This window comes from Meriones unguiculatus, chromosome 6, assembly GCF_030254825.1.
Source record: "Meriones unguiculatus strain TT.TT164.6M chromosome 6, Bangor_MerUng_6.1, whole genome shotgun sequence".
In the NCBI taxonomy this organism is placed as follows: Eukaryota; Metazoa; Chordata; class Mammalia; order Rodentia; family Muridae; genus Meriones; species Meriones unguiculatus.
Genome location: NC_083354.1, coordinates 115331260 through 115347649, shown reverse-complemented (window position 1 = coordinate 115347649; position 16390 = coordinate 115331260). Strand labels below are relative to the sequence as shown.

Genomic DNA, 16390 nt, shown 5'->3' with positions numbered 1-16390 from the left:
CTCTGTGTCTCTGTGTCTGTTTGACTCTGTCTCTCCCTTTCTCTCTCTTTCTCAGATGTGTTCTTTGGTAGTGCCTCAGTGCCATGGCTGCCTGCTGCTCTGCTTTATACTATGATGTTCATGGACCAACTTTCTGAAACTGTACAAGCCCCCAATTAAATGCTTTCGTTTGTAAATTGCCTTGGACATGGTGTCTCCTCACAGCAGTAGGCACATGTTCAGAATAGCTGGTGTTGGCATAAACACCAGTAGTAATTTGGCAGAGTGATTGATAGTTCTTTGGCTTGGGCAGCCAGGGTGTGTGCTCTCTCAGCCCTAAGAGGGCAGTGTGGGCCACCCATCTTTAACAGACCAGTTAGGAGCCACGTTAATACTAAAGGGCAGGAAAAGAGGCTTGGTTCAATACAGCCACATTGGGGAGAGGGATTTCATGTCCTAACATGAGTGTTAAAGTTTAAGTATCGTAATTAAGCAGTGTGGTCTGAGACCAGCCTCCAGCATACCCCTACTCCAGAACTTGGGCCACTGGATATTTCTTCCATTATGGACTTCCTGAGCCTACTGGGGGATTGACCATGCTGGACAAGAGCTTTATCTCAGCCTTCCCCTACTCCTCTGCTCCCACTTTCAGTTTTGAGGGAAGGTCTCACGTAGCCCAGTATGGCTTCGAGCTTACTCTGCTCTAGATGACTGTAGCCTCTGATCCTCTTCTGCTCGGCACATGTTGGGATTATAGACATATACCACCACCCTGGCATCTATGTTGTCCATGTTGGTCTTGAACTTAATTAGTAGTCCAGGATAGCCCAAGGTATAATCCAACATGTGATCCCTGGGCTTCAGCCTCTTGAGTAACTTGATAACTGTACCACAAGGCTTGGTTCTAACTTGATGCATCCTGTAGGCTTGATGTGTTGATTTTTTTCAGTGTCAATTTTTTTTTTTTTTGAGACAGAGTTTCTTTGTGTATCCTTGACTGCTCTGGAACTCGCTCTATAGACCATTCTGGCCTTAAACCTCAGAGATTCACCTACCTCTGCCTCCTGAGTGCTGCGATTAAAGGCAGGGACTACTACTTCCTGGCTTCAGTTTCAGTTTTTTGAAGATACTCAAAAAAAAAAAAAAATTCCTTGAGTTCTTTGACTGTGGGTGGTTTGGGAACATTTACTGTTCCATTTTCAAGTACTTGTGATTTTTTCTAGAATTTCTCTTGCCAACTGAGTTTGCTTTTACTCAGTTAAGCTCAAGAACATACTTGATTTGACTTGTGATCCTCCTGAGTGCTGGCATTACAGGCATGCACCAACATGTCTGGCTCTTTGCTCTCTTTTGGTTGCCATCTGCTTGGAGTATTTTTTTCCAGCCTTTCAGTCCCCAGTTATGCACATCCTTAAGGCTGAAATGATTATTTAGTGTTATGATGATGTGAGATGATGCTTATACATGATGAGATGAAGGAAGATGACGGTAGGAATTTTTATGTGCCTTTTGACTAATACATTAGGGTGACTCTAATACAAGTGGTTTTTGGGCCACCACAATGATGCCAGATGCAGATACCGTGTTAATAGCTGGGCACAGGCAGGGTTTACACCATGACTGGGTTGAATCACAAGCCATATTGAATTTCATTAGACTGTTTGGGAAGGGGATGCAAGTTAAAACCTGTGAATTGCTTATTTCTGGAATTCTCCACTTAATTTTTCAAACCATAGTTGATGATGGGTAACAACAAATCATGGGAAAAGAAAATCCCACAACAGATAAAGGAAGATTACTGTATGTACCTTTCCTGGGTTTCCTTGTAGCTTTTTTGTTCAGATCTGATACTCTTATCTCCTACTAGAGTATGAAGAAAGTGTTCTGGCATGTCAAGTTTCCCATCCATGCACCACCTTTTCTTTTTATAATGCTTTCTCCATCTCCTGAAGTGCTTGATCTCAGGCCTGATTGACCCACCCTGGAAGTATTTTTAAAATGGAGATGAACCTGTCTCTTCCTTGTTAAAATCTCTTGATTAGCTCAGTGTTGCCTATGGCACATTATTTAAAATTAGAAGTGGATCTCGCGGGGTTTGAGAACCTTCTCAAGTTGTGTGTAAAAATGCTGATTTGTTTGCTTTTTCAGTAGGTAAAGGTCTGTAAATTTGGTGAGACCATGGAAAAGGATCAGTGCCAGAAAGTGGAGAAGAAATCACTGTTCTAGAGCAAAAGATTGTTAAGGTGCTGTAGAGTGCCAGCTGTAGATAATTTTTCAACAGTCTTATTCTTGTGATTGAGTATCCCAGTCCATAATCCCTCTCACCATGTATGCCTTTAAGGAAGTTGTCTTCAGTTCCACGTCTCATTTTGTGTTCTTCTGTGCTTCTTTGAGGTACATCATTCCATCCTTTACTGTGATTTCTCTCTTAAAGGTGAACATTCTGATGGCCTGCTTTCCTCGTTGTCTTGTTGTGATGTTTAGAAATAAAGCATTGTGAAAGGTTTGTGCCAGTGGTAGTTGTTTATTAATACTTGCCTTGTTCTCATAAAGAGTGTGAAGTGTGGGGCTGGAGATGGCTCAGTAGGCCCAGCAGACAACAGTGCTGGCTGACCTGGCTGAGGATCCTAGAAGTTTGGATGCAATGGAGGCTCATAGCCATGTTCAATAACTCCAGATCCTTCACACAGAGAATATACTCTGTTACTTTGTAGTGTGTTAATGCAATGGAGAGAGGTCAATCTGCTGTTGCCTTTATGCCATCTAGACATGCCAGATGCAAACGAGCATTCCAGGAGTATTATTTTTTCTTGTTTTTTTTTTTTTTTTTTTTTTTTTTTTTTTTTGTGTGTGTGTTGTTCCAGTGCTTAACTATTCAACTTATTAATGAAACTTGTGGACTCATTTTTTCTAACAAAATTTACCAAATAAATCAGTCACTGTGTTTGTGCATGTACATGAATTAAACCAGGGAATCTGGCTTTTTAAAGTACATGCTGGTCTTGAGATCATGAACCTCTTGCCTTGGCTTTCTTAATGTTGGAATTACAGGAATGCCATGTCGTTGTGCCTGGCTCTTTTTGTCTTTGCATTTATATTAGTGTTTAGGCAATATAAACATAAAATATTTAAAATGTAAACCGTGTAAAATTATTGGCTTCTAAGGTCAAGAATTTTAAGTCATTAAGGCAGGATCACTCTTACTGGAAGTGTGGCTAAGTGACTCAGAGCATGGTCTTTGAATCAGGAATGGTACTAAGTTGGCAGCAGTCTCCTTCTCCAAACCCTCACTGTCTCCTGTGGCGGCCGCCTGATAGTCCTGTAACTGCTGCCGCAGGTTAAGTGCGTGAAATCTGACGAAGCTGATAACTGAATTTTAAGTTGCATGTAATTATGATCAGTTAACCTCTGGGTATGTGACTCAATGGTCACAATATAGGACCAGTACTAGTAAACTTAAATTCTTAGCCTAAGTTTTCCAACTTCCATGGTTGTTACAAGAAGTAAATAAAATAGTATATTTAAGTCATTTAACACTGTGGCTGGAACAGAATGTATTCTTGGGAAATGATAGTTAAATATTATGACACACATTAATTTAAACTTGTTTATTTTTACTCTTTTCCAGGTTTAATTTATTTTTGGAAATCAAGTTCAATATTAAAAAGAAAAAGCACACATTATTGGAAGCCATTTCTACTAATCCGTTACATTTTAACTTATGATTTGATTTGAATACTGTCATGGGAGGAGCTGTGAGTGCTGGGGAAGATAATGATGACTTAATTGATAACCTTAAAGAAGCTCAGTACATCCGAACTGAAAGAGTAGAGCAAGCGTTCAGAGCCATTGACCGCGGAGATTACTATCTGGAAGGCTACCGGGACAATGCGTACAAAGACTTAGCCTGGAAGCACGGGAACATTCACTTGTCAGCACCTTGCATTTATTCCGAAGTTATGGAAGCTTTGAAACTTCAACCAGGATTATCTTTTCTTAACCTGGGCAGTGGAACCGGATATTTAAGTACAATGGTGGGCTTAATTTTAGGTAATTTTATTTTTGTAAATTTCAATTTATAAAGTGAGCTGAGTTTGCATGGCTCTTCATGACCTACAATGTTTGTAACTGTGTCTAGTATGTCTGAATGTGTCTGTTTAAAGCAGCGTTTTTTTGTTTTTGTTTTTTTTTAGTTAGGAGGCACATAGTTGTAGCAATCCCATCATTCCTAGCACTGTCCCTGATGGGTGGTCAGCTCTTGCACGCTTCTGTCTAACTACAGTAAACATAGGAATGCTTGGAATCAAGCACCTGGGGCTGGGTTTGTAGCTAAGTTGGTGGGATACTTACCTAGCATGTACAAAGCTTTAGTATCGACCCAGTACTTCACATACCAGCAGGGTGGTAGGAGAATCAGAAATCAAAGTCATCCTTAGTAACATACTACATAGTGAGTTTGAGGCCATCATGGGATACATGAGACTCATGCCCCGCCCCCCCTGCCCCCCAGCAACTGGTAGGCAAGAAGCTCGTGAGTACTAACAGTATGTAAAGTAACAATTTATGATCATTTTATCAGTGTCCCATTTCAAATGGAAAGGGAATTGTGCCAGTCTTGAAGATAGGAGTGCGGGACTTAGACCATGTGGCATAGTGGGACAAAGTAAGAGACTGGGGAAAAAATAACAGCATATTTTGTGTCTTGTTATACCAGGCTTCTAGAATGAGAATAGGGCAGGGATCAAAAGGGACTCAGAATGAGTGCTGGCATAGTGTAAGGCTCTGCAGCTCCTTCAGTGTGCCCAGAAATCCTTAGAAGAGTATGTTATTAATCATGCTATCTAAGTGAGTGAACGGAGAGGTTAAATTACTTCTGTGACATCATTAGCTAGGAAGTGAGTGGGAAGACGGGTTACAGGTGGGGAATTTGTAGATGGAGGAACATTGTATATGTAAGACATGTTGGATAGAAAACGAGCACCTGTGAGGTCACTAACTTACTGACTCCCTCCATCACATTGACTGCGCTGCGTGGGAGCACTTAAGGTTCATCATTAAGTTGCTTGCACGGCTCGGGACCAGTTTCCAAGAAAGAAATTAACAGTTCTTACCCGGTGTGATGAGTTCTGTGTTTAGCCCAAAGTTCTAGAGCTACATTTATTCTATAATAAATGTGTTACATTTATTCTACAATAGTCGTGGGAATAGTTGTTGTAGGGGAGTCCATTGAAGGAAGAGAGTAGAGAATGGCACACTATCATCAGTGATTATGTCTTCTATGCTCAGTTAAATGTAGTCCCAGTTTCTCACTGTCAGTCATTTTCAGGGCTGGAATCTCTTCCTAGACAGTGGCTTTTTCCATGTTTTCCTAGTCATGAGATTTAGTCATGAAACCTGTGATTTGTTTCATTAAAACGTGTGTGGCCTTCTGCACAACTGAATTAGTTTTTGATGCTGAGCTGGTCAAAGTGATGTTAGATTACTAAGCTTTTACCACAAAGGAGAAACTTTAAACTTTGTGTTGGTTTGCTCCTCTTCTCTGTCCTCTGGCAGGAACAACTTGTGTATATTCTGTTTACTAGAGGCTTACTGAGAAGAGGTTTTGTCTCTTTGTTTTGAGACTGTTGACTGATTCATCCCATGTTCAGCCTCTGACACCTGGAGATCAGTCTACCCAAAGACAGGATGAGGTGTGTTTCAGAACTAGCAGCCTGACGAGAATACTTAACTAGCCCCAGCCACCTGCAGACTAAGTTATATGGCCAGTTGTGCTCTTAAGCAGACCTTGAAGATGTTCTCTTACCAGGGGCCAGGATGAGGGAAGCAGACCCTGTGTTGTTACGTACATTAGGTGTTTTTCTCTTGTTAACAGATGTCCCGCAAGCCATGGACCTTCAGCTTACTCTGTCACCATAGCTTCTGAGTACAGTCTTAAGATTTATTTGTCATCCTGCGTAATTAAAACCAAAGTATAATTATTATTCTTTTTATCAGAACTGTACAGTTGGCAAAAAAAGATAACACTTAAAAAGGAAGACAAGAAAGAACATCTGTGAAACAGTGGTCATAGCTCAGTTTTAATCTGTTAACTGCTCTGGAAGCCTAATCCCCACAGTACACCCGCATACTTTGATTTGTATTCCATGTGTTAAATCAGAGGGAGGGCAAGAAAAAAAGTCAACTGGACCATGGAGAGGTGCTTACACAGAGCCTGTAAATCTCTGAGTATGTGAGTCAGGTGTGATCTTCTTTTGTACAGTGACCACATTTACAGCAGCCCTTTCCTCAGCATGTGCTTGCCATAGTCTGTTACAGGGATCCGGGCAGAAGCTGGGAAAGCAGGCCATATTTAGAGCAAGGGTTGTATTAGAGCATTCTTGTTCAGTGAGGGGGAGTTAGAGTTTTCCTCAGAGAGTTTTTCCTAGTTAAATGTCTGTCTGTCTGTCTGTCTATGTATCTATGTATCTATGTATCTATGTATGTATGTATGTATCTATCTATCTATCTATCTATCCGTTATTTATACAATATTCTGCCTGCACATAGTCCTACATGCCAGAAGAGGGCAACAGATCTCATTATAGATGGTTATGAGCCATCAAGTGGTTGCTGGGAATTGAACTTAAGACCTTTGGAAGAACAGCCAGTGCTCTTAACCTCTGAGCCATCTCTCCAGCCCAGTTAAGGTATATTTAAAGCAGTTATCTGTAAGTTTAATTTTGCCCCAGACTTGAAATGTAGATCACTTCAAATCTTTATATGTTGCCTTAGAACATAATTTTCAGTTCCAAAATCAAAATAAAGAATGTTCTGCTCACCTAACTGTCTCCCAGAGCTCAGGAATTTTACAGAGGAATCTTAGCACTAGCTTTATTCTTGTATAATTAAGTTGAAGATGGAGAGAGAGAGAGAAAAAGAGCTCCCCAAATGTTTTACCTTTTAAAATTGAATTAAATACCAAACCATCACCATAGTTCTTCTGAACTATGCTAGGTAAAGACTTGAACATCAGCCTCTTTAATCTTATGCTGTGTAGTGGCAACGAGCTCATTTCAGAACCCCAAAGTATCAAACAACATGCTTTGAAAAAGCTTTTGTTTTTCTTCTTACATTTACTTTCACGGGAACATAAAGCCCCAAGGATACTTGATTTTTAAATAATATTTATGTAATGGATGCCCATAGAGATATGAATTGGCTTGAAGCAAGAAGAAAAATTCTCTTACAAATAAAAAGTAAATATTTAATATATTCTAAAGATTTTACTGTCATTCTTATAGCTGCTGATTCAGGGAGGGGTGGTTCCTCTTTATCCTGCTCCTTTTTGGCTTGGGGACTTATTCTTACTTTCTTGATAGAACCTATAATACAGAAATTATAGTTCCTTGTAAAAGCAGTAGTGTATACATATATTTATCCAACTTAAAGATTTTTCTTAGTCTCTTGACTAATTCTCTAGTTAGCAGAAGTGACTGAGGAGATTCCAGAATCATTCCAGGGCTCTGAGTACTGCCACTGCGATGTTTTCTCCAGGATACACTCGTAAAGGTGAAGGCCACAAACAGGGAACTCGCTGCCAGCCTCTGTGGAGGAGCTGCTGAGTTAGGTGTGTGCTGCCGTCCTGTTTGGCCTACATGCCTCTCACCACAGGATGTTAAGTGATCCTTATTCAGAGTGCCTTTGCCTTCAGAAAATGTTCGCACATTTTTTCCCTCTGTAATTGTGTGCGTCTGTGCTCTCCCTCACCTCCTTCTCTTTAAGCGGGTATAGGTTACATACTGGAAAGCTTACCCTTTCCCCTCCTTATTTTTCTTTTATATGTATGAGTGCCTTGACTGCATGTATGTCTGTACCAGGTGTGTGCCTGGTTCTTTTGGAGGCCAGAAAAAGCCGTTGGATCCCCTGATTTTGGAGTTCCAGAAGGTTGTGAACCACCATGTGGGTGCTGGGAACTGAATCAGAAGAGCAGCCAGTACTGGTACTGGAGTATTCTCTCCCCGACCCCAATTTTACCAATATTTTTTAAGTCTTTAACTCAGTGATTGTTAATAAAACTGTACCGTTGTATAAACTTTGCTACAGTCTAACCTTTAAACACCTCTGTTGTCAGGCCATATTCAGTAATATTCACTCTTGGTTTCTGCCATAGTCTTGGCAGCCGGTTGCTCCTGTGGCTTGCCTTTCTGGGCCTTTCATAGCAGTGGGATCATACAGTGTTCTGTTTTGTTGGTTTGTTTTGATTTTTTTTTTTTTTTTGAGACAGGGTTTTTCTGTGTAGTTTGGTATTAACATCTCCCCAACTTGGTTCATCTATATAGAAAATGGTCCTTTGCTTTTTGCCAAATTTAGTTGTAAGCCTTTTGAGTGCAGTGCTTTTATAACCCCTTCCCCATGAGTTCAGAGCCTTATTTATTTATTTATTTATTTATTTTTGTTCAGCGCCTTTTGTAGCTCCTCTAAATGTGCCACATTTGTGACTCTTCCATGAGCATGGTGCTTTTGTGGCCTCTGAGTTTGGCACTTTTGTGACCCCATGCATGCAGTGTTTTTGGTGTATTTTGCAGATCTGGTGCAGAGGAGCAGAAATGTTGAGTCATTTGTGTGTATTTCTAGTAGAAGTGCAGTAACTCTTCTCTTGCTTGTGTTGGGCAAGACACTGCATTGACCCGAGGCCAGTGAGCAGAGCTTGAATCTTAAATATGATACCAGTCCCTGGGGGCAGTCTTAGGCAAGTCATGTTCTCAGTTCAGTTTGGCTTGTAAAATTAAGTCGATTCTACCTGGATGAATTTTTAGTATGTAAGATTATATCCTTTCCCTCTCCCCCACTCTGTCTCGCTGTCTCTCTCTGTGTCTCCATGTCTCTCTGACACACACACACACATTCTGTTCCTTAGAGACGGTGTCTGCTCGACTTTAGAAACCATAGCTACTGGAAGAATGGAATGCTTTCAAAAATTTATTGTCCTGCATTTGTTTTCCTATGTGTGAAATGATTCATGAGCCAGTATTGTAGAATCTAAACTCACAGACAGAGAAGTGTTTCTTTCCTTTTAGTACAGGTCATTCTTTGACAGTGTTGGATGTTGGGCTGAATGCATCAAGTAGTGGCAGGGGTGGATTGTTTAATTCAGATGCTTGATTTGCAGGGAGGTTTTTGTTTTCTTTGGAATCGATCTTCGCTTCTGCTTGAGTCTGCCTAATAGAGCCAACCTATTCCATTCTTGGAATTTTTTTTATCTATCTATCTATCTATCTATCTATCTATCTATCTATCTATCTATCTCTATATCTAAGTGTGTGTATGTGTGTGTTTACATGTGTGTATAAGACAGAGGGTTTCATGCAAACTGTTGTGATCATATTTACTCCTTCAGTACCCTCCTTTCTGATCTTGTTGAGCCTTTTTTTTCCATTAGTCTTTCCTTCTCTGTCTGTCTTGATTTCAGACAAAGTGTGAGCACAGTAGGGGCTTTTTACTGAATTATAGACAGCTTATCAGTGTCTATACAACTGAAGAAAATGGCACCCTTTGCTGCTAATAGCTCATCAGGGAGGGTTGTGACCTGAGGAGCAGCTCCCTCTCCTCATCCATAATGTAATGTTGAAGGAAATAGTCATATGTAGGTCTTATGCAGGCGTCCACAGCTGCTGTGTTGTTCATGATTGTTAGGGCTAGGACTTGTCATATCTTGAAGATAGTGTTTCATAACACTCTTCCTCTGTCCTTGTTTGTTAACTTCCTGATCTCCTCCTGTTTTTGTAAATGCTTTGTCCATTAAAAAAACAACAACAAAACAAACAGAAAACTTTGGCTTTAGCCTATAGTGAAGGGTATACCTTTTTTTGTTTTGTTTTGGTTTCAGTATCCTTGAATGTTAAAGGGTCCATGAATTCCAACAACTTCAGGGTGTACCTACCCAGGTCTGGACATGGACTTTGGAGAGTACTCCCAGTCTTCAGGTCTTCATCCTTACACACTCAGCCCATATCCTGTTTCTTTTTCAGGGTACACAAGAAATTACCCTGTTCACAACTCAGTCCTTTCAATTCTTTTCCACATAATACAAAACTTTCCCTATATTCTCATATCTGTCCTGTGTTTCTTTTCTTGGTGGAGGGTGCAGTTTTCTTCTGAACTATGCTAGGTAAAGACTTGAACATCAGCCTCTTTAATCTTATGCTGTGGAGTGGCAACGAGCTCATTTCAGAACCCCAAAGTATCAAACAACATGCTTTGAAAAAGCTTTTGTTTTTCTTCTTACATTTACTTTCACGGGAACATAAAGCCCCAAGGATACTTGATTTTTAAATAATATTTATGTAATGGATGCCCATAGAGATATGAATTGGCTTGAAGCAAGAAGAAAAATTCTCTTACAAATAAAAAGTAAATATTTAATATATTCTAAAGATTTTTCTACCAAATTAGTTTAGAATCTAATATTTTCATTTGTAAGATTTACCCCCTGCTATTGGTTTTAATATAAATTTGCGATTTGTGTTCCTTTCCATATGTTTATGAAGTGTTTACATTAGACTGTATTTCAGCAAATAGAGATAACACTTCCTTTGTTAGCTCCTTTCATTCTACTCAGTAAATCCACATTTCAGTGAGTCAGTCATTGCTGGTCCGGATGTGTTCAGGTGCTGTAAGTGTTAGGTGCCCTTTGTAGCGGTTCCTGTAATCTTAGCATAGAACACGAGGCTCGAAATTCAAGGCCAGCCTGAGCTACATAGCAAGACCCTGTCTAAAAAAGAAAACAAAACCTCAAAACAAATACAAAACAAAACAAACAAAAATGGGGGAAAGCCAATGAAAATGAACTCTGGTAAAAATAATTTGGATCAAGATCTGAAGTTGCATAAATTGTGTGTCTGAGGCGGAGACAGAATCATGAATTTAAAATCCTTAATTACATTACATAACTAGCTAGTTCAAGAGTTCAGAGCCAGCCAGCCCGAACTACAATGAGATACTGTCTCAAAAAGCTAGTAACAACAAAAAAACTCATAAGGCACTGTCTAAAGAAACCAGTAAATAACTAAAAATCTGATGCTTTTAAGATGTTACTGTCAAATTCTAGCACTTTTTCATGAGCCCTTTCCCAAACCTAGAGAAGAGAAAAAAAGTTTTCCTTCCTTCCTCTCTTTCTTTGTTTATTATTTATTATAATTTATTCACTTTGTATCCCAGCTGTAGCCCCCTCCCTTGTCTCCTCCCAATCCCACCCTTCCTCCCTCTTCTCCCCCAATGCCCCTCCCCTAGTCCACTGGTAGGATCTGACCCTAGCCTATCAGGTCTCATCAGGACTGGCTGCATCATCATCTTCTGTGGCCTGGGAAGGCTACCCTCCCAGGGGGAGGTGGTCAAAGAGCAGGCCACTGAGTCTATGTTAAGAGACAGCCCCTGCTCCCCTTTCTAGCCCCTGCTTCCCTTATAGGGAACCTACATGAAGACTCAACTACCCATGGTCTATATCTGAGCAGGAGGTCTTGGTCCTTTCCATGCATGGTCCTTGGTTGGAGCATCAGTCGCTATAGTACCCCCTGGACCCAGGTTTTTTGTCTCTGTTGGTCTCTTTGTAGAGCTCCTGTCCTCTCCAGGTCTTTCAGGGAAGATGCTTAATCCTCGTTCAGAAGGGCAAAAAGTATAGAGATTAGAAGCGGGAGAAGACTGGGAGCGGCAGGAAAGAACCTACCCAGCAGGGTATTAAAGCAGATGCTGAGACTCATAGACAAACTTTGGGCAGAGAGCAGAGAATCTTATGGAAAATAATTTTTCATCTTAAGAATCACTAAACGATTACATGGTAAGACTTAGGAAAAGTTAGACAGTAGTTGTCTCTAATCTTTGAAGATAGTATGTGAGGAACTCTGAGAATCACATGTAGCCTCCTGTCCATATGTTTTGTATATTGGGAGGACAGAGCTCATGTAGTTTAGGCTGGCCTTGAGCTTAATTGTGTAGCAAAAGTGATCTTGAACTCCTGATCCTCTTGCTTTCACTTCTCAGGTGCTAGGATTACATACATGCGTCACTAAACCTGGCTATGTACGTTTTGACACATCATGCTCTGTATATATACTTCATTTTTTACATGTCGTATCTACAAATTTAGTACTTAGACTTCCTAAAGTTTTACTTTACATAATTAGAGTTACTAATAATCAATGTGATTTATTAAAAAGTGTTTTTATATGTATAATTTAATATCATTGACTTTATATTGGTGTCATAGAAACCAAATAACCAGTTCATCTATTTCCACTTGTAGTAGATATTAAGGGTTAACCAAATGCTTTTATATTAATATTTGTTAATTCATGGTATTATTTACAAGTGGGAACAGAGATTTGAGTGGTCCAAAACACTTAGAATCATTCAGACGGAGCTGGGCATGGTGGTTTGTGTCTATAATCTTGTTCTGAGGCAAGAAAACTACTGAGAATTCAAGACTAGGCTGAATTGCAGTCAGTTTTGGTCAGGCTGAGTTGCAGAGACCTCAGGTGTATGGGTGCTCATGCATGTGAGACTCGAGGTACATTTCTACATCAGGCCTGGTTGTGTGTTAATAATTTAGCCTGACCAGGCCATACCCAGGCATGTTGCCTTTAAGCAGGTCAAGTTTGTCCTACTTTTAAGTTCTCAGGTTATTGATGTGCCATCATGGTTGAGAACTACTGTAGGTTACAGTGTTGCTTGTTTCGCTAATGTGGTTTGTAAGTAGGGATGGGGCACATCATAATTTCTGATGGTCTGTGACCTCTGATAGTTAACAGCAAATGAGGCTTTTTAAAGTAAGCAGTTGTGGATCCTCAGGATTCCTTTTAGAGTAAGTAATAATCTTGAGGGAGTAATGGACTAATTCTAGGTTGCTCCACGGGAAAGAACAACCATAGTTAGGCCTTGGTGTTCTTAACTGAAATTGTAGGTCTGATCATTTCTTTCCTGGACTTCTTCCGGTTATGAGTTAGGAATCCTTTTTGTCTGGGTTGTACCCTGTGAATTAGCCTTACAGAAAACGCCAGACAGAGAAGGTGAGCTTCGTGTTGTGTAAAGTTTTTGGGTTCCCCTAATGGCTTTCAGATAAGTGTCTGTATACCCATATCATATTGTCCAGGTGTGCAATACCATGTGAAGATGACATGCTGCAAATAGAAATTAGTTACTGTGTTTTACCTAGTAATTACTGACCTTTACATGTACACTTTAATTATTGATTAACTGATGTATAGATGAGCTGGTTAGGGATAAGCACAGTTGTTAAAAGAAAATAATTGGTCCTTATATTAGAAATTTGTTACATTTGTTGTTTATGATAAATGAACTTTAGTCTTAAAATAATTTCTAATATATAATCTCGATATTTCCTAGTAACTTATTTATTTTTGTAAACTGACTCTTCTGTTTTCTTTTAAAACCTGTATATTATAAAAATAATTATAGAAATTATAGAAACCTTTATTATTTCGTAAAAATCTTTCTTGGCTTATGTGAATAAATAACATTGGTTGTATTGAATACAAAGTCACATTCACATTTCATTTGCAATACTGTTTCTTTTTTTCCCATTGGCAACTTGTACTGTAGTATTTGATATATATAATAATGCCTTTTAAAAAAATCTAAACGTTCATAAGTTTCCTTTTTTTTTTTTTAAATTTCTTTTATGCTCTCCCTCCTTTCCATGTAACCCGGGATGTAGGTCTTGACTTGGCTATGTAGCCGAAGATAACCTTGGACCATGTGTAGCTTTAACATTTTCTGTGGGGAAAGGGTGAGGTGAGTGCATGTCGTGGCATGCTTGTAGAGGTCAGAGGACATCCCCAGGTACTGGTCATCACTGTTCCACTTTGTTTGAGACAGGATCTCTGTGGTTCATTGGTGCACAGCCAGGCTGGTTGGCCTCTGAGCTTCTGGGGTTCTTGCTGTGCCTTCTGTCTGCAGTAGGAACACAGGGATTGCAGACAAGCTAAGGAGCCTGGATTTACATGGGTTCTGGGGATTCAGAATGGTTCCCCACCCATGCATGGCAAGCACTTTACTATCATTAACCATCTCTTCAGCCCTAGCCTGTTAGCTTTTGATTGATAGGTTATACATGCTTATCGGCAAAACATGCTTGAACAATGTATAATGATGAGATGGCCTTCCTACCCTAGACCTTTCAGTCTCCATTTTCAGAAGTAGCTGGCTGTGCCTGCAGTTTCCTGGGTCTTACTTCCCTGTGGTTCTCTTTTTGAGTTGTAACTCCCAGCATTGTCCAACATATATGATAGCTTGATGTGTTGTGGTTAACAGCACATTCTGTGACTGTAATAACATTGCCATTTCAGCTCTGCTTTTTATTTTTTATCATTATTTTTTTTAAGTGTGTGCTGTCTGTGTATCGGTATGTCTGTGTCTGCCTTTGAGTATGTGTATAAGAGTCCAGGTGCCTGTGGAGGCCAGAGCTACCAGATACCCTTGGAGCTTGAGTTACAGGCTGGCATTTGAGATCTGCTCAGCATGGGTGGTAGGAACTTAACCCGGGTCCTCTGTAAGAGCAGCACGTGCTCCTAGCTGCTGAGCACCTTTCCTCTCCATGAATTTTGCCTTTTATTAATATATTTTATCTTTTAAATTTACTTCACTGTTAATGACTTTAATTATTAAGTGATAAAGATATGCTTCCATGTTGCTTTAAAATGAAACAATTTTATTTTCAAACAAATGTTGGTATTAGCTACTATTAACGTGTTCTCTCTGTGTGTTTATGTTGTGTGTGAAAATAGTTCTTAATATATTACTGGGGAAAAACATTTTTTTTTTCAGTTATGTAAGTTGAGGCTTCCATCTTAATCCTGTTGCCCGAGTCTGCTGAGTGCTGGGGTTAGAGCTGTACCATCCCACCCTCCTGAAGTTACTGCTTTGTGTTAGGTGAGAAAACATGAAGAAATTTCCTTAAGATGTAGCTGGAGAAATGGCACCGTAGTTAGGAGCAGTGGCTGTTCTTCCAGAGGACGTGGGTTCAATTCCTAGCACCCTTGTTAGCAGATCACTACTATCTGTAACTCTAGCTCCCAGGGAGCTGGCACCCTCATGCGGGCATACATGCAGGCAAAACGATGCACATAAAATAAAAATAAATAAATTACGATTTTTCCTTAAGAAAGCTGCGAGTAGGAGAGTAGTCTTTCCCAGCAAAGAGTATAGCAGTTGGTTATTAAATACCAAATGGTCAACACTGAAAACACACATACAAGTATGTATATAAATTGCATTTATGTATTTAGGAATATATATGTAATAGACATGCGTATATAATATATATGTGAGAACAAAGGGAAAAGGCTGTGAATTTGAGAGCGTTGGAAGGATAGAAAGGAAGTGGGGAAATAATGTAATTATATTATAACCTCTAGAAATAAAAAAATTTCCTTAAATTTCAACCTCATTTCTGAAAATTGGTAACATTTGTTTTCAGATAGTAATGGAAGAAGCATCCTCAAGTAAGGAGTGGCCTTTCTCTGCCCTTTGACCTAGTCTCAAGTCTACAGTCTTGTGTAAATAAGGCAGCTTGAAATAGGATTGGAAACCTTCATTTTGAGATTCTTAGCTTTTGCATTTGGTCTTAGAGAAAGTACAGCAAGCCGGCAGTATTTTTGTTTATGTCTTATTTTTTGCATAAAATGTTTGAAAAGTATTACCAAAATCTTGATGGATAATGGAAGTAAGTACAAGTTTCTCTTAGATTTTTACCATAATGGATCATGGAAGATAGAAGCAATATGAGATTAACTTGGTGGAACAATGCTTTTCTTACTGTATATTATTAAGTGCTTACAGTTTGATATTAACTTTTTATTCAAATTTTTAATAATTATTATTTCAAGTTAAAAAAATGAAATGGTTTGAAAGACACGAGTAGCTGAGGTATGTGCTCTCCCATGTCTACAGACAGATCGGGATAATAAGGGTAAGACTACTTCCAAACAATTTCAACTACTGAAAGCTACAGTTTTAAAAGTGCTGTTTTCTGATGGGTGGAGGAAAACACCAGCCAACCTTGTCCTGCTCATCAGCTTCAATCATAGGTGACTGTCTACCAGGCAGCTCTTATGTGAACAAGCTTTAAAGCAAATATGTTTATTATCATTTTATTGTATGAGGTTGCACAAGGCCATTTTCTTATTTATAATATACTTTGAACATATAGCCTTCTTTATCTACCTGACTCTCCTCTAAGGGCTTTTAGACTGAACTTTTTTCCACTTGAATTAATCCTTTGGAAACTAAAATTCTCAAGTTGCTCATATTGGGAATGTGGTTTTTTTATTTTTTTATTTTTCCTTAGGGTTCAGACTTTATTGGTTCAATCAGAAATAGCAAAGGCAACGTTAACTATTATCCTTGGGTGTCATCCACA

At 39.4% G+C, this 16390-nt stretch overlaps 1 protein-coding gene across 4 annotated transcripts in view; it reads left to right on the top strand.

The window, feature by feature from the left end:
• Pcmtd1 (protein-L-isoaspartate (D-aspartate) O-methyltransferase domain containing 1) overlaps nucleotides 1-16390 on the top strand; it is a 68197-nt gene that overhangs the window by 24769 nt on the left and 27038 nt on the right. For 3 of the 4 annotated variants that reach the window (XM_060385902.1, XM_060385903.1, XM_060385904.1), the window contains exon 2: nucleotides 3608-4029. The exons of the other annotated variant lie outside the window; for it this stretch is intronic. In XM_060385902.1, the coding sequence (XP_060241885.1) occupies nucleotides 3723-4029 (307 nt within the window). In that variant the 5' untranslated portion in view covers nucleotides 3608-3722. The remainder of the gene's footprint in view (nucleotides 1-3607; nucleotides 4030-16390) is intronic. 4 annotated transcript variants of the gene reach the window in all.